The 23918-nt window shown below is 40.9% G+C and overlaps 1 protein-coding gene across 2 annotated transcripts; it reads right to left on the reverse strand.

The window, feature by feature from the left end:
* Nucleotides 1-11008: 11008 nt before the first annotated feature.
* LOC116319551 (cytochrome P450 2J5-like) lies at nt 11009-23878 on the reverse strand. 2 transcript variants are annotated; one of them, XM_039614559.1, is made up of 12 exons: nt 23673-23878; nt 19452-19547; nt 18108-18270; nt 16109-16261; nt 15851-16011; nt 15563-15631; nt 15381-15485; nt 15033-15171; nt 13340-13425; nt 11911-12012; nt 11688-11829; nt 11009-11609 (listed from the first exon to the last, which is right to left on the reverse strand). In XM_039614559.1, exons 1-12 carry the CDS (start codon nt 23751-23753, stop codon nt 11422-11424), a joined length of 1485 nt encoding a protein of 494 aa, XP_039470493.1. In that variant the 5' UTR covers nt 23754-23878; the 3' UTR covers nt 11009-11421. The 2 variants fall into 2 exon arrangements, with proteins under 2 accessions (XP_039470493.1, XP_031594791.2); XM_031738931.2 differs by lacking the exon at nt 23673-23878 and having other exon boundaries at nt 19452-19771.
* Between the last annotated feature and the right edge of the window lie 40 nt (nt 23879-23918).

The following is a 23918-nucleotide window of genomic DNA, read 5'->3' on the forward strand; positions in this document are numbered from 1 at the left end:
CTATTGCAGCATAACTAAGGGAGGATTCAGGGTCACCTGGTCCAGCCCTAACTATATGCTTTAGCAAAAGGAAAGTTTGAAGCCTAATCTTGAAAGTAGAGATAGTGTCTGTCTCCCGAATCCAAACTGGAAGCTGGTTCCACAGAAGAGGGGCCTGAAAACTGAAGGCTCTGCCTCCCATTCTACTTTTAAACACTCTAGAAAAAGCTTCTTTTCAAATGATCGTGCCAGCTTATTATCCTCCATTGTTAACTAAAGATCTGCTTGCCAAGGTTATCTTGAACTTGAACTTTTTTTTTTTTTTTTTTTTTTTTTTTCCATTCATTTACTTTTATTCTTTGCAGCAGCCTCATTTTTTTTTTTTTTTTATAAATATTTTTATTGAGACACAAATGTACATTAATTTACAATGACAATACAATCTGTTCCCCTCACATATTTGTTAATTTTTCTTACATGAACAGATACAATAATACACACACACATACAGGAACAACCACACATACGCTTATATTAAATTGAGAAAAAACAAACAAAAACAAAAACTAAGAAGAAAACCAAAACAAACACACACACAAAAAGGAAAAAAAAAAATAAAAAAAAAAAAAAAAAAAAAAAAAAAAGGGGGGATTATATCAATCAGCTGGTAGAACGTTTAATGACTTGCAATAGTTTACGAAGGGGCCCCAGATACGATAGAATCCTCTGTATTTGCCCTTCGCCACAAGGCCTATCTTTTGCAATTTAAGAAATGACATCACATCTCTAAACCATAAAGAAACTGAAGGTGGCTTTGAAGATTTCCAAAGGAGTAAGATGCAACGTCTAGCCAAAAGTGATGTAAAGGCTAATATTTTGAAGTGTGTAGGGTCTGTCAGACCAGTGTTGTCTGGAAGCCCAAAACAGCTAGAAAAGGGTCCATGCAGATTTGGGTCCCAAGAGCCTTGGAAAGAATAACTGAATACTGACTCCAGAAGCCATGGAGTCTCGGGCACAGAAAGAACATATGACCTAGGTCACATGGGGTGGCATGACATCTCTCACACTGATCCATCACTTGTGGGTAAATCTCAGAAAGACGAGATTTTGAATAGTAAACCCTGTACAATACCTTGAACTGGATAAGTTGTAACCTGGCACAGGACGCACTATAACGGACATTGGATACTGCTTTCTCCCATTGCTGATCCGAAGAATTACTCCTAACTCCCGCTCCCAAGCCCTCCTAATTTTAACAACTGAATGGACATTTAAATCCATAAGTTGTTTATATATTAAGGATATAATTGACTTCTTATTGGGTTTGAGGGATAAGAATTCCTCCCATGGTTGGACATTTGGAAGAAGAGGGTAGGAGGGGAAGAGAGCAGAAGTGCAGTGCCGTGCCTGAAAATAACGGAATAGATTGGTAGCCGGAAGATTTGTTTCTGAACACAGGTCTAAAAAAGTTAAGAAAGTGCCATCTTTATAGAGATCCTTAAAAGTATTAATACCATGACGCTTCCACTGTACATAGGTACCATCAATGAGGCCAGGAGTAAACAGATGGTTCTGTGTGATGGGCATGTGTACTGATGCAGAAATGTACTTAAAATGACTCCTGAATTGTGACCAAATCCTTAGACTAGACTGTACCACGGGGTTTTTGTGAAATGAGAAGGCTTAAGTGGTAGTGGAGAGAACAATAAAGCTTCTAAGGATGAGGAAGTGCACGACAGGCGCCCAGTTTACACCACAGCTGTTCTTGAGATTCAAGCCAATGGGTCAATTTGTGAATATGAGAGGACCAATAGTAAAATAAAAAGTTAGGCAAGGCAAGACCACCATCAAACGTCAGTCTCTGTAATAATGATTTCCTCACCCTGGGATGTTTCCTCCCACAAAAACGATATGACTAGCTGGTCCAACTTTTGAAAAAAGCTTTAGGTAAAATATAGGAATACTCTGAAACAGAAATAACAATCGAGGCAAAATGTTCATCTTTACAGCATTGATCCGACCAATTAGGGACAAAGGTAGCGAATTCCATCTTTGAAAATCTGATTGAATTTGAGTGATTAAAGGGGAGAAATTGGAAGAGTATAAAGAAGACAAAGTACGAGTCACGTTAACTCCCAAATATTTAAAACCGGCAGGGCTAAGTCTAAAAGGAATGTCAGATTGTTTAAGTGTAAGACTTAAAGAATTTATGGGGAAACATTCACTTTTAAGAAGATTTATTTTGTAACCTGACAGAGCGCCGAACTCGTTTAATAGAGACACAATCGATGGTATGCTAGATAAGGGATCCGAAACATATAGAAGCAGGTCATCTGCATATAAAGACAATTTTAAGTCAAGGCCTGACCGGGAAATACCATGAAAATGAGGAAGGGCCTTCAAAGCTATAGATAGGGGTTCAATTACAATAGCAAAAAGTAGGGGGGACAGGGGGCAACCCTGTCTCGTGCCGCGTGACAATGAGAAGTAGCCAGAGGAAACACCATTTGTATAGACACTGGCTTGGGGTGCCCTGTACAACAGTCGAATCCATGAAATAAATCTGTCCTTGAAACCAAATCTTTGTAAAACCGCAAAGAGAAAGCTCCACTCTACACGATCGAAAGCTTTTTCAGCGTCAAGTGAGATAACTATTTCCGGATTAGTGGTCGAGTGTTGGGAAAGAATGACATTCAAAAGCGTGCGAACATTAAAGAACAGCTGGCGGCCTTTGATAAAGCCATTCTGTTCATCTGAAATAATAGTAGGAAGAACCTTTTCAAGGCGAATTGCTAAAATTTTAGCCAAGACTTTAACATCCACATTCAGCAGTGAAATAGGCCTATATGAGGTGCAAGACGTAGGATCCTTACCCTTCTTTAAGAGAACAGTAATTAGTGCTTGAGACAATGTGGGGGGCAGTAGACCACGTTCAAAAGATTCGTTATACACTGAAAGAAGTAGTGGGGCTAACTTGTCTATAAATGTTTTAAAAAATTCAACTGAAAACCCATCAGGTCCTGGTGCCTTACTATTGTGCATGGTCTTGATTGCATGCACAATTTCATCCAACCTAAAAGGGGCATCTAATTGTTCAGACATAACAGGATCGACAGTGGGCATTGTAAGACCGTTAAGAAAAGAATCCACCTCAGAAGCGTCAGCAGCAGATTCAGATTCATATAGGGAGGAATAATACTTCTTAAACACCTCATTTACTTCCTTTGAATCAGAGACCAAGTTGCCTGCTGCATCTTTAATTTGAGAAATTAATCGAGAAGAGGCCTGACGTTTTAACTGATGGGCCAAAAGCCTTCTGGGCTTATCACCATGTTCATAATAAGTTGCACGAGCACGAAGTAAAAGGCGTTCAGCATCTGCTGTAGAAAGTAAATCAAATTCGGTCTGCAAGTCAAGTCGTCTTTTATGCAAAGCAGGAGTGGGACTGGCTACAACCTGTCTATCTATGTCACAAATTTGTGTAGTCAAAGTTTGAAGTTTGGCTTTGTGGTTTTTAGTGGAATGGGCAGAGAAAGAAATTATTTGCCCACGCACATATGCTTTAAGAGATTCCCAAAGCAATGACCTCGTAACTGTATCGCTGTCGTTAAACACCATAAAGTCATCAATTGCGGATTTGATAAAGGTAACAAATCCCTCATCCGAAAGCAACAAAGAGTTAAATCTCCAGGGTGAGGAAAAAGAGGACTGGGCTATGAGCTTGATGTCAACGCTAAGTGGTGCGTGATCGGAAATGACAATTGGATGATATGTAGATGACAGTACTTTTGGAATAAGGGAACCGTCCACAAAAAAATAATCAATCCGCGAAAAGGATTGATGTACCTGAGAAAAGAAAGAGTATGCTCTGGTAGTAGGGTTAGAAAACCTCCAGGGATCTACAAAACCATTCTGAAACATAAACTCTGAAATAGACTTGGACATAGAGGATTGGGACAGGGTCCGAGGATTCGAGCGATCTAAGGCAGGATCAATAACACAGTTCAAGTCACCACCCAATATTAAAAGATGAGTATCAAGGGAAGGGAGACTACTCAAAAGTGCATCTGTAAAACCTGGATTATCAAAAATTCAGGGCGACACACATTGACTCAGAGGACGGGTACATTGTACATGGTACCTACAACAACCAAATATCTCCCGTTTTTGCTGTCAGCTTTAATCTCAGAGGCTGTAAACTGTACCCTTCTGTTTATTAAGATCGCCACCCCTGGCTTTTGAATTAAACATTGAATGGAATGTATGTCCCACCCATGGGCACCTGAGCCTAAGATGATCTCTATTTCGCAAATGGGTCTCTTGCAAAAACATTACATCACTCTTTAGACGTTTAAGATGCGAGAATATTTTAGATCGTTTAATTGGGCTATTCATACCTTTGACATTCCAAGTTAAAAATCTAATACCACTATTGCCTAAGGACTGACCTGAAGTGCTAGTCATTGCAGAAAGATAAAAGAGAAAATACTTATTTCTTCACCCCCAAAGAAAGAACAAGTGGGAAAAACACACTCACACAAACACACAAACCAAAACAACAGAAGTACAGCTTCAGAATAAAAGTAATAACAACACGTCAAACACACCCTCCCGCCTCCCCTGCACAGCAAAAGCCCCCATCCCCAAACGATGGAGACGGCAGTGCACGCCCCACCGGAGCAATCTGAACAAAAAGCGCTCCCGACTCACGAAACGAACCGTGTCAAACTAAAGCTCCAACAGAGTCATTTCTCAATAGATTAAAAGGCACAAATAAAATAAAAATAACAATTATATTTCACTACAAGACAGGTAAAACAAAACAAGTGTTTGGCAGAGTAACAAAACTTAACTTACCACAAAGACGTTTGGATTTGGATCATTCGCTATTTCAAACAAACGAACAAAATAAACATTGTCCCGCTATGTTTTTATCGCGTGGTTAATGTCTTAATATATTCCTTGGCCTCTTCTGGCGAGACGAAGTCACGCTGCATTCCTTGATAAGTGATCCGTAGCCTTGCCGGATAGAGGATCCCAAATCGGACTCCCTGGATGCCGCGAAGCTGGCGACGGACCTCATTGAAAGCCGCACGGGCCCGCGCTGTCTTAGCCGTGTGGTCGGGGAACACAGAAATGGTCATATTATTTATCTGTACCCTCTGCAGCTCCCTGGCCTTCTGGAGAATCCTAGCACAGTCCGCGTAATAGTGCAGCTTCACAACCATAGCGCGGGGACGTTCACCGATGATAGGTTTGGGGGCCAAAGTTCGGTGGCCTCTGTCTACAAGCGGCTCCTTCCCAAGCTGAAATGCCTCCATCAACAGCACGGACACGTCTGTAGCAGACAGGACGTTCTCCTCTGGCACACCAACAATGCGTATGTTATTGCGGCGAGACCTGGACTCCAAATCCTCACATTTATTCTCCAATTTGGCCAACTCCTTTGACATCGCATCCACTTTGGCTTGGAGATGGACAATATCATCCGTGCATGTAGAGAGAGACTGCTCCATCTCCGTAACTGTGCTTCTGAGGCCAGCGAATTCCTGCCGCATGGTCGTTATGTCTGAGGAAAGGTCCGTCTTTAGTTGCTGTATGTCGGACCTGATAGACGTGAGATTCTCCGCAAATGCTGCCGTCAGTTCCTTTTTAAACAGTGCTGAAATTTCTTCACGAAGTTCAGAGAGGAGTTCAGCTTTCGTGAACTTCTCCGTATCGACGAGCAGCGTGTCAGGCGACCCAGGCAGTGGCGAAGTTTTACCACGAGGCGGGGATGCAGTGCTAGCAGCAGGCCGCAAGTTCGGCTGAGAGGTGTTTGCGCTCTTATTAACCTTACGCGACATTGTGAACCCAAAAACAGTCTTGTCTCAGAACTATACAAAACAGTTGATATATTAAAAAAAAAAAACCTGTCAAAATGTGCCTGGAAATACTCAATAATAACTAGACTCTGTAGGAGCTGCGTTCGGTGCGACCTACGCCATGTTCACGTAAACCGGAAGTCGAACTTGAACTTTTGACCTTGATGCTGTTTCACATGGTCTGAAAAACTGGGTCAACCATTCTCCAGAATACTGGTCTTAAATGTGTTCACAGTAGGTTTGTGTAATCACATCAGGCGCACAGGGCCAGCACTGATGGTGAGCAACCTATGTCATTTTTAGTGAATGAACTTTGGAAGGTGGCTGAGTAAAAGCACATTGGCGGGAGCCTCCAGGTGAAGATAGTCATAGATTACTGAGAGTTTAAGCATCGTTGTATAAACAATATGACATTGTTGACACTGTGAGCAAGGTATGGAGAAAGTGTAGAGCATTGTTTATGGAAAAAGGAATGTGTATACCAGCTGAGCAAAGGACTTTACATATAGAGCATAAGCGAGTGCTCTGTCTCCAGCGCCTGTAGGCTACAGACACTGCACCTGACTCCCCAGGGTTCGCACAGATGTCGGGGTAGGAGTGTTGGATGTTCGGGTGACCGGAACACTTCCAACTTAATGGAGGTGGAATATGTGTACACCTGACCAGCTAGTTGTTTTTTTTTCAGGGCCTCCCAATACCTTCCCCCAGTCCAGGAAGGTAAGGTGCCAAGGTGGTACACACCAGGGGCCCGTTCTTCGTACCTCGCTAAGTAAGTTAGCCGGATTTGAATGTTGACGATTTCGCGTGATCTTGGATCGTTCGGTTCTCCGAAGCTCATCTGGGACTTGCTGTCATAGCAACAGATCCGTAAGCGTAAACCTGCTTGGGAGCAGGCTTACTTTATGTAAACAGGATTAGATCGCGGCCACTCAGGTATGTCCGCTGCAGTTATATGAAAGCAACTGCGATATTTCGCCACTGTGTTACCATAAATAAATATTATCAATGTAACTAAAGATAATGCAGTATTTGATTCTTTTATTGATGTCATACAGATACATACAGGTCATTTCCGAAAAAAGGGAAATGTACTATTAATCATTCTATTACATGTAGTAGATCATGTCAGATGTAATTCATATTTTAGAGTAGTAATAGTAAATTACTACGTGCAATCAAGATGAGAGACCACGGCTATAAAAGCGAAGGTGGATTTGGGAAGTCTGTCGCTGCCATGTCCTGTCCGTTTGTACGCGAGCAAGGAAGGTGCAAGATTGATAAGGAGAGTTTTCAGAATTCAGCGCGTATATTGCGGGATAGACAGGATCCTTTAGCTCAGCGCGACGGTGTGCTCATAGAGAGATATCGATTCTCCCGTGAGGGTACTATTTACTTTCTTCCTCTCTCTCTCTCTCTCTCTCTATATATATATATATATATACTTACTGTACTGTATATACTTACTCCCGACTTACTGTGCATGCTTCAGTCACCCCTTGCATGGGAACAGGTAAAAGTGATGGAGTGTTATGTAAAACACACACAAAAAAACCCACAATGTCAATAAATGTCACAGTACAAAAAGCCGGGGTGTGACGAGGGGGTGCAGGACCACCACCTGTCTTTATTTGCTCTGCCCTTTTCTTGGTTGCTGTTACAAACAAACAAACAGATTATTCCAGGGTCTCTTGTCATAGACTAAAAGCAATATAAGTGATAAATATTACCATTCTGTAGAATATTCTTATATTTCACTTTTACTTGTTCCCATGTTCTAGTGGGTCCTGTTGTGGCTCTAATGTGAAAGAGGATATGATGTAATATAATATAATGTGGTATAATATAATATCACATGATATAATGTAATATCATGGATCACTTACGAGTTTAATTTGTCAGCAACTTTCTGCCAGCCCTCTCTCCTTGCTTTTGCAGCCTTTGCAGTGTTCCCCTGCGTTTTAATTAAACTCTGAAACTCCTGAAATCCCTCAATCAAGAGTTCTTGCTCTGCTGCCGAAAAATACTGAGCGCGCTCCTTCGACATCTTCGCCGACCAATCACAGGGTTGCCGATCAATGTTTCTACTATCGATGCGTAGCCCCTTTTAAGCCACCCAGTGATCTCAGATTACTTCATCCAGCTGTACTAATCGTCAACAACAGGTGTGTTCGGAGAACCGGATTAGCGAGCTCAAAGTTGGCGCGATGATTTGATCTTGGATGTGTCATTTGATCTTGGATGTAGTAAGCGAGGTACGAAGAACGGGCCCCAGGCTATGGATGACTTGGGCTGCATGGAGACCCTGGTCCACCAAAACCTGGTTTGAAAAGCCAGTCGCAGGGCTAACATATAGACACAGACAGCCATCACACTCAATTTAAAGCTTCCAACTAACCTAACCCCAATAACTGCATATTTTTGGAGGAAGCTGGAGTACCCAGAGAGAACATGCAAACTCCACACAGAAAGACCCTGGCCTGATGGTGGAATTGAACTCAGGACCTTCTTGTTGTGAGGCAACAGTGCTAACCACCATGCTCTGAGGTCAACTAGTAAAGTCAGTACCATTGGTCCCTATGACCTCCTTTATGGTCTGTGGTTTTATGGTCTAAAGCAGTGGTTCCCAAACTTTTTTTGCCAGGCCCCCCTTTTTTACAAGAAAAATGTTCGCGCCCCCCCCACAAACACATCCTCCAAACACACACACCCATATTTTGCTCCATTGCGGTTTATTTCACACCTCAAACATTTAGTAAACGATTAAGCAAATACAAGTAAACGGCAATAAATTACAGGTAGTAATAAAATATACTACTAACTCTTTTACGCTGCGTCCACACCTACACCAGTATTTTTGAAAACGCAGCTGTTTCTGTGTGTTTGGGCTTTTCGTCAACACGTAAACGGGCGTTGCGATTCACCGAAAACGGAGATTATTTAAAACTCCTTTTTGCGTTTACGTGTGGACGAGGATTACAGAGTTCGCCACGCAAGCGACAAAGGTATGTGCCTCTTTTCACGTCACGCTGTGCGCCACGTTATTGTTTACATGAGATGAATTGCAGAATGGCAGATAGAGACAAAATACTGTTACTGTTAATCTGACTATCTTCAGGTTTTACACGCTTACATACACACACGCAGTTACTGTCCCTGCATTTAGAAAGGCAGAGGCGCCACGGTGTGATTATTTTACACGATGTAGTTGTTTTTTTTTCCTGTGTAATAATATTCAACATTGCTGTCAATACATTTTTCAAAAATGCCTCTCTGTGCAAAATGGGTTCAAAACAAAACAGCTGTGGGATACTGTTTGTCCGTGATTTGAACCGGGGAACAAATTACGGCAGGATCAGCCTGATATTATTTGTATCCCGCTGTAACTTTACTGCATAAAGAGCTAACATGTCCAAAATGTCAGGAGTAGTTAGTTATTACAAGAAGTGTTTGTGAACTAAAAATCAAGAATGTGGGGATGCTGTTTGTCCGTGATTTGAAGAGCCCAGCGCTGCTCCCGACGCAGGGAAAACTAATTCTGCAGGGGAGACCTACCTTGGCACTTGTGCAGGTGAAGCCAAAGGGAAGATATGCTTCATCATATTTTCTAGTCTTTGGCTTGGAAGGAAGTTGGTTTGGAAACATATTTGGCGATGCTTCATCTCCTGCTTTGCGTTTGTGTGGGAGCCCCGTCAAAAACCTGTCCACAGTGTCCAAGCGTTCTTTTCTTTTCTTTTTTCTTTTCATACCGCGCCCCCCCTAGGGGGCGGGCCCCACACTTTGGGAACCTCTGGTCTAAAGGATGCCATGGTGACCAAGCTGCTAATGAAAATTCTGTACACATTTTTATAAGACCCTCTCAGCTGGGGTTAAATATATTTGCCATCTAGGGAAGTACAGACCACAGGAATTAGCACTTTATGTGGTCTAAAACAGCTGTGGGAAAACTGATTCTGGTGTTTAATTAAATATGCTAATTTACATTTCAAATATTTTTACACTATGACCTGAAAATAGGACCCTGTGTATGCTTTCTGCCAGACAGCTTGTTGTGTATATTCAGGTATATAATTTTTATTATAACTATCCAGAACTGAGACATCTTTCCAGTAAATGTAGATTGACAAATTGTTCCCATAATTGTTTTTAAATAGTATATTGCTGTTTTCATGTTTATAACTTAATGCATTAAGAAACATGAACGTACGCCCTTTCACCCATAGAGAAAATAATCTCTGCAAATATTGGCTTATAAAGAAAGGAAGGTACAGAACGCCCAACGAACTGACTCACAGTATTTACTGGGTACATGCCAAGTGTGAAGTAAGTCCGGTTTATGCCAGCAACATATTAGGCAATTACATTAAAAGAGTAGGATCAGCACTGTTGCTAAGTAATCCAGGCCTGTATAAAAATGCACCAAGATTTTTTTGACTATTGATTAATAATTTAGGTCATTTGATTCAGCAGTCAGGAATGACTGCGTACCCTCAGTTTAGGTTATTATTTCAAATTGTTGTTGAACAGTAACAGCTGTGCTAAATGGCCAAAGTTTGGCTCTGATGGTCAGTCGCAAAGTGATATTATCATTTTCTTTTTAACTTGTTGTAGTAAACAAAAACAACTGATATTCAACTAGTGGAGGCGTGGAGTGGCTGATTTGTTCCCATCGTGGACCAGACCCATCTTCTAACTACTGTGTAAAGTTTTGAGTGGCCATCTTGAGTGGTTGTGTTGAAAAAAAAAAACCTGTTCAAAGACAGTAGAGCCAAAGGAGAAAGGGTTTCACTCTGTCATTTTTTCTGCTACATGAGACGTCTAAAGGACAACATTTTGCCATGACAACACAGCTGCACACACTCAACAACACCAACAATAGCACCCATGCTGTAGCCGCTGGTAAGCATTTCATTTTAATGCTTTGACGACAGGTCTCCAAAGCATACCTCCATCATTTATCAGCCCAGTGCTGTTGATAATCATTCATTGTTTTCTAAAGTGTTTTTAGAGTTAAAAAATGCAAAGTTAAATAATGTAAGTGACCGTAGCATTCAGAGTTCATTCATACTGACTCAGAGTTAGTCAAGAGTTACCATTAATATCTTTCATGAACTCCAAAATAAAATTCCTAAAGTCTGAGAAAGTGATTTAAAAAGAAGTAAGACAAGTACGAGTTTAGCATATTTATTAGAGACTGTCTCGTGTTTTAATACACTTGTTCTTAAAGTTTTAACTGGCATCACCCCGCTAAGAAGCCCAAAGCACGTCTCACTCCATGACCATTTTAATCTAAAGAAAATCACAGCTCAGTTTCAATAAATACCACTCAATATATATTAATCAACTTATTTTTTTCTCATCATTCCCCTTGTCACCCATGCCCCACCTGCAGTGGCTCCATGTCCCACAGTTTGAGAATCATTGTGTTAAAAATATCTCAGGGAAATTTTCCCAGCAGAACGAGTTAAAGCTATTTAAACTACTGCAAAAACAGCAACAAAGTACAGCATTCGTCATTAAATCGGCTTCCAAAACTAAGTGGCACTTTTTCTTTCTGCATCTTCTACCTATGCACGCCACTTCAGTGCGTGGTCCTGAGTTGGACCTTCATGTGATAAGGGCTGGGAGTCATAGTGGCTCCAAAGACTGGAGTGAAGTCTGGTTCTCCTGCATCCTCAGGCCAGATGAACTTAAACTTCCTCAGCAGAGTCACAATCATGAGGAAGAGCTCCATACGAGCCAGACCCTCTCCGAGACACACCCGAGGACCTGAGGCATTGAAAAAGACAGCAAAATTATAAACTGGCCCCATCCGTGCTATTACTCAGCGTGTTTATGCTCATGTACCTGCAGAGAAAGGCATGAAGGCCTCTGGTTTAACAAACTCTCCTTTGTCATCAAGGAAGTTTTCAGGGTTGAATTCATGAGGGAATTTCCACTGTCCCTCCTCGTTGAGCACTGAGGTCAGATTCTCGATGATCATTGTTCCCTGAGGACAAAATCAACCCCAAAACCATTAAGGATGCTCCTCACTTTATTGCCTCTACCTATTTAACCAGCTGACCCTTACCTTGGGAATGGAATATCCCATTAGCTCTGTGTCTTTAGTGGTGCAGTGAAAGACACTGAGAGGAACAGTGTTGGCAATTCTCTGTATTTCATGAATCACAGCCTGGATGAAGAGAAGAGATGTTCTGTGCTTTATCTGACTCTGAGCAATTTTTAGGTACTTTGACATAAAAACACAACAGAAATTAGAGGCTGCAGACGTAGGGACCTCTTCCTATAAGCCACCGACAGGATGCAGTAATGGTGAGATCATTTCAGCTGATGTAACCTTAATAAATATTCAGGCAGGGTCACATGGACTATCACATGCCTTTGGCAGTGCCAGGAAATGTAAGCTTATCTAATCTTCACAGTCATGTGATGAAACACTCCAGCCATCACATGATTGTTAGGTGTAACCCACAACATGTTCAGACATAGAGTGCAAGCCCTGCATGCAGCCAGAGCCGCATTTTATTGTGTTTGCAAGCCAGGGGTTTGTTAGTGAAAGGGTGTTCCTAACACCAGTCTGTAACCAGGACATTACGCAAAACAAACTTTTGAATTACAATATAATTCTTTGAAAGTAGGCAAACATGACCCTGATGGTTGAGCGCGTATGTTTCTTATAAAATCAGTGGGGTGGCTGTAGCTCAGCAGGTAGAGCAGTATGTGTGTGAATGTTAATAAGAAAGCGCGTAAAAGGATAGAAAAAAAAGTGTGAATGGGTGAATGTGGCATGTGGTACAGAGTGCTCCACGAGAGCAGAAAAGCGCTATGTAAGAACCAGCCCATTTACCATGTTAGACTTCCTAAATATTCTGGAGCATGGACCTGAACACTCAATGTTTGTGACAGCACACGACGACAGAGAGGTTACTCTTCCTGTTAGCTGACGCTGCTGTGGACCACCAGTCTAATGTTCTGCTTTAAATAAACAGTTACCTGATGCGAAAACATAAAAAACTTCTTTTTCAGTGTCATCACACAGCAGCCTTAATAGATTTTGTGCATTATGTGAAAACACTTTTGTGTTTCATGTCTAATGAAAACGTTTAAACATCATAATTCACAGTGTGGAAAAATGTCACGATGATTCTGCAATATGATCTCGACATGAAGTGGTCTTTTTATTATGAGTAGACCAGTTCCAGTCAAACCAGTTCTTTCTACAACAATGGAGGCTCCATGGTTGGGTGGATTTCCTGAAAAGAAGCTGTTTAAATGCCTCATCTAATGTTATTAATGATGACCAAAACTGGTCTGAGTTTTTGGGTCTGTTGCCAATATAAACCGACATAAACTGTTTTTGAGAAACCAAGAGATTCAGGAGCTATCGTCTTATTGTGGACCCTGTGCATTTGATTACCTGTAGGACTTGCTATGCTGTTTAACAATGCCTGCTAAATAAAAGGGCAATTATAAGTAGAAATCTCTCTGATATACAGTACCTGTGTGTAAGGCATCTTGTGTCTGTCCTCAAAACTGACCCGATACTTCCCTTCCAGCACGTCATCTATCTCCTGCTGACATCTTTCTGTGCAGGAGGGATAACACCAAACATTAAATTCTACATTTCGGATATCTGTAGGTGAGACAAAGGCAGACTACATGCAAGTAATGAAACACTAAACCGTTAGGCCCGTAGAGATGAAACCTTCTGTATTCATTCAATTTGTCTTCAACCTTTAATATTAAATGATATTAGTCATATGAAACACCACATCCACACTTAATCTAATACAAATAATTTGTACTGGTAAGGAATTCAGTTGAGTGGGATTCTCCTTAATAATATATGAAGTTAATATAAAGAGTAATGGAAATGTTCAAGTTCAGTAAATGGTCCGTGTAGAATGCTGGGTCATAGTAATAATGGATGTGCGTATAACTATGTAACAAAACACACACAGGTAAAAGTCGTGAATGTGTGGGATGGGCATGGCCCCTTTTGAGTAATACTTTGCTGCTATCAGGTGTGGCTCAGGCTAGATTGTATTATGTGAAGGCTAAAGTACAAGTTAATGCAGCAAACACCTGGAAAACCTCCAGCAGGACTAGGGATGGGTACCGGTGTCCGGTGCCATCATAAACGGTAGTAACCAGACCGAAAAGCAGCGCACATTTCGGTGCTTTATTTCGGTGCTTGTTTTTTCCTGAGCCAATTCTAGCCAATCATTTTACGTTTCCGAGGATAGTAGGTGGGGCCAGGTACGTACGTTCTTTTAGAGCAGAGCTACAGATTAAAAACGCCCAAGGCGAAGCGATCAAAAGTCTGGCTGTACTTCACAGAAAAAGATGCAAACTCAGCAGCCTGCAACAAGTGCTTTAAGCTGATACTGTGATACTGTCAAAGGAGGTAACACCTCAAATCTGATAAAACACCTGGCGACGCATAGCGTTTTTTTTTTTTAAGCCGAGAAATGCGCCGTGTTTGATAGCTTGCTGCGAGACCTCACACCGTGCACATCTACTGCGGGTGTGGTGCCTGTTATCAGACCCGGAGTTAGCAACATCCCCCAAAAACCCAAAGAGTAGAGTCCTGGCCCCTAGCCCTGTCAGTGTAGCAGAAATGATGAGGATGATGATGGCAGCAGCAGCCGTTCTTCTCTGCGTGAGTAGCTTCATGTTGTTCGTGTGTAATTAACGTTGAGTAGGCTAACCACATTATTACATTAATGCATGTAAGGTGAACTAGCAAACACTGTCGTAGTTACATGCGGCTGTCTTCTTGTTTGATGGCAGATACTCCCTTCACCCTGGCCAAAAAGGCTAAAATGACCAAAGAAAAGTGGAAAACAGTTAAACATGAGAGGTTTTTGGACAAAGTTTGTGTTTTTCCATTGTTTAAGCACTGCTTCCAGCCAAGAGTGAGACCATATATGCCCTATAGCTGCAGAAAAGGCTAACATTGTTATCTTTTTACAAAAAAAAACAGCTGAACATGAGAGGTTTTTGGACCAATTTTGTGTTCTCTATTCTTTAAGCACCGGTTTGAGCACCGTTTAAGCACCGGCACCGTTTCAAAAGTACCGGTTTGGCACCGGTATCGGATAAATCCTAAACGATACTCATCCCTAAGCAGGACCATAGAAACCAATGACAAATAACCATCATACGTCTTATTTGCATGTGCAGGTTCACCTTGTATGTGTGGGTAGTTCATAAGGTAAAGGAAAGCAGTAAGGAGGGTGTTGGAGGTGGTGTCAGTCCCAGCAAGGTGAAGATCTAAAGCGTTCATAATGAGCTGCTCCTCTGAGAATGAAGACCCATCACTGCCTCTCTAAAAAGAGGAGATTAATTCATATAAGACAAATGTCTTCATCTCTTTACATTTAAAACAAAATAATTTAAAACATTTTTAAACCATCTTGTGAACTAAACCTATACAAATATCTCCTTTTGGAAAAGTGCAGGTTGAATAAACTCAAATAATTTTTATATTTTGTACGCACAAAATGAGGAGATGTGATTCTTTTCACGCTCACACACCTTCTCCAGTTCATCCAGATAGCAGTCAATAAAATCTCGAGGCTCTCCAGGGACTCTGGTCTTCTTGTGCTCATTGATCAAACCAATTGCAATATTCTTTGAAGTCTGCAAAAGCAAAAGTAGTCACTCACACTTTGAAAGAATTTACTTTTTCCTGCTGGTAAAGTGAAAATTAAAATTACCTCCAGATTCTTAAAAGCCTTTTGGAAGGGCAGTGGCAGGTTGCGAATTATGGGAAAAGTGTCATAGAGCTGAAACGAAAGTTAAGAGAGTTAAATGGGAGTGCAGGGGATGAATCACGGTTTTCTCTTTTGTCCAGTGCTGTTTATCAAGTTAGCATGCTAACATACCAAAGCTCTATGGTGACTATGGTAAAGAACTCCTGCATTTTTGTTATCAGTGGAATTGTCGCTGTGAAACTTCAGCCATGACAAGATTCTTAAGTAAGCATGAAACATGCTTTTACTCACCATAGCCCACGGTCCATTGGCCATCTTGGTATTCTCAGTAAAGCACTGAACAATCTGTTTGATTAGCACATCATCATACTCGTAGCGTCTAGCAAACAGAACCTGACAGATGATGTTGGAGGCAGCATTGTGAAACATAACTTGAGGGCTCATGGTTTTACCTGGTAATGTAACAGCACAGCATTGTAAAACAACACAAAAGAACATTACGCAAACAACGGCACAGCACAAAATTCAGTTATGTGGACCAACACTTACCAACGCTCTCTTCCAGCGTACTAACAAGATATTTTATCTCTTCATGAATCCTGTCCTCCATCGAGTTCTTCCCCAGACCAAAGTTCCTCAAAGTCATCAGCGAAAAGCGACGATGTTCCCTCCAATTAGAGCCATAATCGACCAAAATTACTCCTGAAACAGATTTATCAGCACAAAAGTCTATCTAATAGACTCCAATTTGTACATGTAAATGGAGAGTCCTCTTCACACACTAAGGTCAATTATGGAGTTCCACAGGGTTCAGTGCTAGGACCAATTCTGTTTACATTATACATGCTTCCCTTAGGCAGCATCATTAGAAGACATAGCATAAATTTTCACTGCTATGCAGATGACACGCAGCTCTATCTATCCATGAAGCCAGGTAACACACACCAATTAGTTAAACTGCAGGAATGTCTTAAAGACATAAAGACCTGGATGGCCGCTAACTTTCTGCTTCTTAATTCAGATCAAACTGAGGTTATTGTACTCGGCCCTGAAAATCTTAGAAATATGGTATCTAAGCAGATTCTTACTCTGGATGGCATTACCTTGGCCTCCAGTAATGCTGTGAGGAACCTTGGAGTCATTTTTGACCAGGACATGTCCTTCAATGCACATATTAAACAAATATGTAAGACTGCTTTCTTCCATTTTGCAACATCTCTAAAATTAGAAATATCCTGTCTCAGAGTGACGCTGAAAAACTAGTTCATGCATTTATTACTTCCAGGCTGGACTACTGTAATTCATTATTATCAGGATGTCCTAAAACTCACTGAAAAGCCTTCAGCTGATCCAAAATGCTGCAGCAAGAGTCCTGACAGGGACTAGAAAGAGAGCAGATTTCTCCTGTTTTGGCTTCCCTTCATTGGCTTCCTGTTAAATCCAGAATTGAATTCAAAATCCTGCCCCTCACATACAAGGTCTTAAATACTCAGGCCCCATCTTATCTTAATGACCTTGTGGTACCATATCACCCTATTAGAGCACTTCGCTCTCACACTGCAGGCTTACTTGTTGTTCCTAGAGTATTTAAAAGTAGAATGGGAGGCAGAGCCTTCAGTTTTCAGGCCTCTCTTCTGTGGAACCAGCTTCCAGTTTGGATTCAGGAGACAGACACTATCTCTACTTTCAAGATTAGGCTTCAAACTTTCCTTTTTGCTAAAGCATATAGTTAGGGCTGGACCAGGGGACCCTGAATCCTCCCTTAGTTATGCTGCAATAGACGTAGGCTGTTTCCTTTCCAGTCACCTTTCTCACTCACTATGTGTTAATAGACCTCTCTGCATCGAATCATATCTGTTATTAATCTCTGTCTCTCTTCCACAGCATGTCTTTATCCTGTCTTCCTTCTTTTTCACCCCAACCGGTCGCAGCAGATGGCCCCGCCCTCCCTGAGCCTGGTTCTGCCGGAGGTTTCTTCCTGTTAAAGGAGTTTTCCTTCCCACTGTCGCCACAGTGCTTGCTCATAGGGGTCATATGATTGTTGGGTTTTTTCTCTGTACCTATGAAGCGCCTTGAGGCGACTTTTGTTGTGATTTGGCGCTATATAAATAAAACTGAATTGAATTGAATTGAATTGAAAAGGTAAAGAAGATCATTTACTTTCTGGACTGTTTCATCTTTTATTACATTCCACATTCATTAATAGAACTCTGTTGTTTACATGGATTGTTCACAAAAAAACTTTCCAGCCCAGTGAAAGTGGGCATGTTGCATGTAGCATTTTTAATTTGCAGTTTGTGTGCATATTGTTTTTTGTGATGAAGAGGAGTATTCTACAAAGAGATACTTGCAAAAGGTGAATTTTCCTAACCCATGTTGTCCCAGCATGCTTGCCCTTATTCATGCAGTAAATAATAATACACTAAAACTTCAAACCATAGAATCCAGTATATGCAGAGAGCAATTTGGAAAAGCTTTGCTGACATGTTAGTGGTGATGAAATGTGTGTGTACATAATTTATCATGTGATATGTAACGTCTCTTCTACCTTTACTCTTGGTGACATCATTAACGAACAAGTCTTGGGGTCGTCCAGCAAAATCAGCAGCCTTGGTCACCATCGCCTCCTTTACGGCCTTCAGCCCATTGATGACTACAGCTGGTTTACGGCCAATGAAAATACTGTAGACATCTCCATAAGACTTCCTCAGCTGAGAGGGAACAAAATGACGTGTCAGTTTTTAAAATTAATGTATCAGATACTCAGGTGGGCATTTCCCTCCAACAGGGTTAAACATATTGTCCAGCAATTTCAGTTATGTGTTTTCTATGGAGAGAAATATGCCTCAAACATGTGCAGTAACACTTTCATTTTAATTTTACTATTCTCTAAGCAGGCTAACATTAATGTTAGCTTAATGACTAATCCCGAACATTTCAGCCAGAGACACAAAGGAAGCCTAGTGGGACGTTAACACAGCTTACATTTGTGGATCTGTGCACAGCTGGCAGCGCGAAATTTGTCTCAAGACCCCACGTGGCGACGTGACTGATCAGATGATTCGTGCACATGCACTTCAGGTTTTCTAAGCAAGTGAGAGTGAATTACATGTAATTTAGACATATGTGTATGCACATACAGCTTTTTGAAGGAGAACGGTATCCAATTCTTGAAGCTGAAATTAATAAGTTATAAATCAGTTATTATACATGTGTATTTATTCAGGTCTGGGCATACACATTTGAAAAATAGTTTGACGTGTGGTAAAATTGCTTTGTATTTGTGTGTGGATGGAAGTACGCATTACACAGAGATCACCGCACACATTTGTAAATCTTACTTTACGCTTGCAGAGCATGCCATAGGCATTTGTTAAAGACACATTTCTCTCTGTAGTTTGATGACTTGCAGGGGAAAAAAACCCATATACAGTATAAGCAAACGTTAGCAGTGATGAGACCAAAGGATTTCAGTGTTTCACTCACATTTTGTCAGATGTTGATGTTGGTCAGTTTTAAAAACGGAGCACAGTGTGTCTGATTTCTAGAGATGCAAGTGGTTCTTATCTCATATCGCACTGTGACATGACGTTTCTTAAACAATAAGCTGAAGATTGATCCATATTCAGCAGGGTTCAAACTATGCTAAACTATCTTGTAATCACATATGGAGCTCACTATAGTGTAAGAACTTTGGATTTTAAATATGTTTCATTTTACATCCACAAGCACTGGTATTGTCTTTGACAGCACAGTCAGGAAAAGCACACTAATGTTTTAGTATCTAAACATTTAGACCCATTTAGTACTAATAACAGTAAATCCATCAATAGGATAAATTATTTTATAAAATATTATAGAAATTTTTATTTTATTGAACATTTTTTCTTACCGTCTCAAAGTCCTTTAAGGGGTTCTCCAAACTCAACTGCAAAGTGTTCCCCACCAGAGGAAGGACTGGGGGTCCTGGTGGGAAGTTCTTTGGCCTCTTGGATTTGAGTTGAAGAATAAGAAATAAAAGGCAGAGGCATAGCAGCACAATTGAAACAAACATGGTAAGATGATTTGGACTGCACTATGAAAAAAGTATTAGTTATTACTAATCTCTGGCTCTCTTCCACAGCACTGAATAGAAATGAGAGGAGTAGCTGGCGGACCCGCATTTAAATGTGCAGCTCAGCTGGCCCTCTTCTAGCTACACACCTTAAGATTTGTGTGAAAGGTGAGTCACAGCTTTATAGAAACAGAGCACATTGCTCAACCACTTTTAGCTTAATGCTGATAGGCTACTGTACATCAGTATCATATTTCTTTAAATATCTGATAGTGCCAGGCATTTTTCTGTGTTTCATTTTCTTCCATTGTTAATAAAACACATTTCAATGCAAAGGTCCTCATTTCTATGTGAAGAAGAAAGTTAGTGAAAGTAAACTGGGTAAACTGACTAATCTACAAGAATTTGCTGTGACTTTTAAAGATCTGAAAGAAAAGAGTGAAGGAGTCAGAACAACAGAAAAAGTTACCAACTGTTTGCTCGAGGACACAGGTGAGAATTTCCAGGTAAAACTGAGCTGAACGTGCTCAAACAGCAGGAAACCTTCACATAAGTTCATAAACTAAATAAAGTTTTAATATCATGACGCAAAAAGACAAAGTGTAACACAATATAAAAATATGTAAAACCTGCTAGTAATAAAAAATTAACAGGATTTAGATAAAAGGACCTGATTCTGTATTTTATACATTTGTAGAGATACGTGTGGTTCTTATGTAGCACCGGCAACAATGATTGCACAGCTGTGATATGGAAATACTAAAATCCTAAAATGAAAATGTATCCATGTACAATGATCACTGTAATGGCTTTAAAATGTCAGTCTGCTGTTTTCAAACTCTTCTTTGAGAAAAAGAATGAACAAAAGGAAACACTCCATTTGTGTGAGTTGAACGGCCAGTCGGATCATTGAACTGTAGCTACTGAACTCTATACAGACAGCACATTATGTAATCAGCTAAGTAGCACAGGGCCAGCTGCTGCTGAGCAACATTCCTCATTTTATTGCAAGGACTTTGGAAGGTAGATGAGTCAGAGCAATGGTAAAAGCTACCGTTGCTTTGCAACAAAATCTTCACGTAGCTGCTCTTGCTAATGCTGCTAACATGATGAAAACATTAAGGGTAGCAGAGTTACTGAAGTCCATCACATCAAGACTAAAAGGGGCCATGCCTCTTGTTAACGTTTGCAAGTGCTGCACTGCAGGGAGGGCTTTATCTTTAAAGCGTGGCTATAAAAGGTTGCAAGTCTAAGAATCCAAGAGATACAGTAATTCAGTTAGATCAAGTAGACGATGTGCATTTCTTAAGTGGAGATATCATCTGAATTTCAGGAGCGGGACCACTCCTCCTTTATGTCCCCTCTGGCCTCAGGCTATAAAAGCCCCCCTTCTCCAATACCCGCTGTTCTCATTTTCATGCGAACACTCCTCATCGTCAGACACCTCGCAAATTCTAAGAGCTTGATTCCTACTCACCCTTCGGCTCATCACCAGTGTTGGGCAAGTTACTTTGAAAAAGTAATTAATTATAGTTACTTCTTCAAAAAAGTAACTGAGTTAGTAACTGAGTTACAATATCCTAAAAGTAATTAATTACTTGAAAAGTAACTATTGCAGTGGGACTGCATCTTTAACCAACAACACACTCACCACCAAACAAATTTTATTTGACCATTTTACCACTTTCGAATTCCACGCTATTGTTTTTAGCAGCCCTCCAGTTTTATCTGTCACATTTATAGACCACCTAAAGACAGTGCTGCTTTTATCAAGGAATTCTCAGAATTTTTAACAAACATACACTCAAAATATAACATGATAATTTTAACCGGTGATTTTAACCTGCACATAGATAATCCTTCTGACCCTACATCAAAAGAATTCGTAAACATTCTTCACTGTATGGATTTTACCCAGCACGTCACGCAGCCGACTCACAACAGAGGACACACTCTGGACCTGGTCATCACCCATGGGCTGTCCACCAGTGTGTCCTCTGTTGTTGACTTGGCTGTCTCTGACCACTACTGTGTGTTTTTTAACATCACCGGTTTTATTCAGCGGGAGACCTCGGTGCGAACTGTGAGGAGGCGCTATCTAACCTCTGAAGTGGCTGCAAATTTTACCAGGGTTTTAGACGAATGCCCCCCTGTGGTTTTACCTGCACCCTGTGATTTTATTTTTAATCATTTTAACCTCAAACTGAAGAAAAGCCTTGACTCCGTTGCTCCACTCACCACCAAAAAGATTAACGTAAGACATGTATCACCCTGGAGAAACGAAAAAGTCAAAAAACTCAAAAGGAATTGCAGGGCAGCAGAAAGGAGATGGAGGAAAAATAAAAATGAAATCAACCATCAAATATTTTGCGAGCAACTTAAAATTTACAATAATACACTAAGGAATTCAAGAAATTCATACTTCGCCAAAATAATCCCAAGGTCCTCTTTTCCACCATAGATCATTTATTTAACCCTGATTTTAACAGCTCCCAAAGAACCCCACAGACTCGCTCTGTGAGCAGTTTGCAGACCACTTCAGGGGAAAAATCAACACCATCAGATGTGATATTTTATCTTCTCGTGTTATGATTTTAAACACATCTGAGGGCTTGACTGTACCTGAGGAGACACTGGACAGCTTTGTCCTGGTTAATGCTGAGAACCTTAAGAAAGTTTTCTCCACAGTGAGACCCACCACATGTCTTTTAGATCCAATCCCTCTTCACTCTTTAAAACACTTTATGGATTTTTGAAGCTGAGCTTTTATACATGATGAATTGCTCTCTTCAGTTGGGTGTCTTCCTGCTGCCTTTAAAAGCGGCGGTGGTGAGGCCCTTCTGAAGAAAAGCAATTTGGATTGTAATGATTTTAATAACTACAGACCTGTATCCAACTTACCATTTTAAGTAAAATTTTAGAAAAACTTGTTTTACTACTCAGATTAATGATTTTTTGAATGATAAACAGATCCTAGAAATATTTCAGTCTGGATTTCGGGTGAACCACAGCACAGAGACCGCTCTCCTAAAGGTTTTAAATGATCTTAGATGTAACTGGGACTCCCAAAAGCTCTCAGTCCTGGTGCTACTGGATCTAAGCGCAGCCTTTGATACAGTAGACCACGCTATACTTTTAAACAGACTGAAACACATGGTGGGCCTCTCTGGTGCTGTACACAACTGGTTCACTTCCTGTCTCTCAGACAGAACTTTTATGGTGTGTATGGATACATGCTCCTCTAAGATCCATAAAATGACATGTGGTGTGCCCCAAGGGTCGGTTTTAGGCCCTGTACTTTTTAATTTGTATATGCTTCCTCTTGGCGGTGTCATCAGGAGGCATGGAGTGAACTTCCACAGTTACGCTGATGACACTCAGCTGTACATCTGCGTGTCTCCTGATGACACCAGACCAATGGATGCCCTTTTTAACTGTATTTTAGATATAAAATCTTGGATGGCAGAAAACTTTTACAGCTTAACCAGGACAAAACTGAAGTTTTAATCATCGGTCCTGAGGCTCAGAGAGAGAAACTCTTGTCTAAATTACAGGCATTTTCACTATGTCCTTCACTACAAGTGAAAAACCTGGGTGTTATTCTTGACTCTGAGCTTGGTTTTATCCCACATATTAAACATGTAACCAAAATTGGATTTTATCATCTAAAAAATATAGCCAGAGTCCGCCCCTATTCTCTCTCGGGCCAACACGGAGATGCTGATGCATGCTTTTATTACCAGTCGCATTGATTACTGTAATGCCCTGCTCTCTGGTCTCCCAAAAGAATATTTTACCCTTACAACTTTTACAAAACTCTGCAGCTCGTGTGCTGACGAAGACCAGAGGCGGGCCCACAATACACCGGTTTTAGAATCGCTGCATTGGCTCCCCCGTGTGTTTCAGGATCGATTTTAAAGTTCTTTATTGGTTTTAAATGTCTTAATGGTCTTGGGCCTTCTTATCTTTCAGATCTGCTTTTACCATATGAACCCCGCGGACCCTGAGGTCCTCTGGTACTGGCCTTTGATTGTCCCTAAAGTCAGGACACATACTCACGGAGAGGCAGCTTTTCAGTAGTATGGTCCTCGTCTGTGGAACAGCCTGCCGGAGGAGCTCAGGGCCGCAGAGAACGTTCATGTTTTTAAGAACAGGCTCAAGACTTCCGGTGTCATGGTGGCGAGAGTAGCAGCATAAACAGGAGCTCCTGCATCGATAGCTAAAATAATCCGCAATTCAAGAATATAATCCATTAAAAGTGACTTTCCCCTCAAGAATAATGAGCGGAGATAAAAATAAGAAGGG

Source organism: Oreochromis aureus, linkage group 7 (assembly GCF_013358895.1).
Source record: "Oreochromis aureus strain Israel breed Guangdong linkage group 7, ZZ_aureus, whole genome shotgun sequence".
NCBI lineage: Eukaryota > Metazoa > Chordata > Actinopteri > Cichliformes > Cichlidae > Oreochromis > Oreochromis aureus.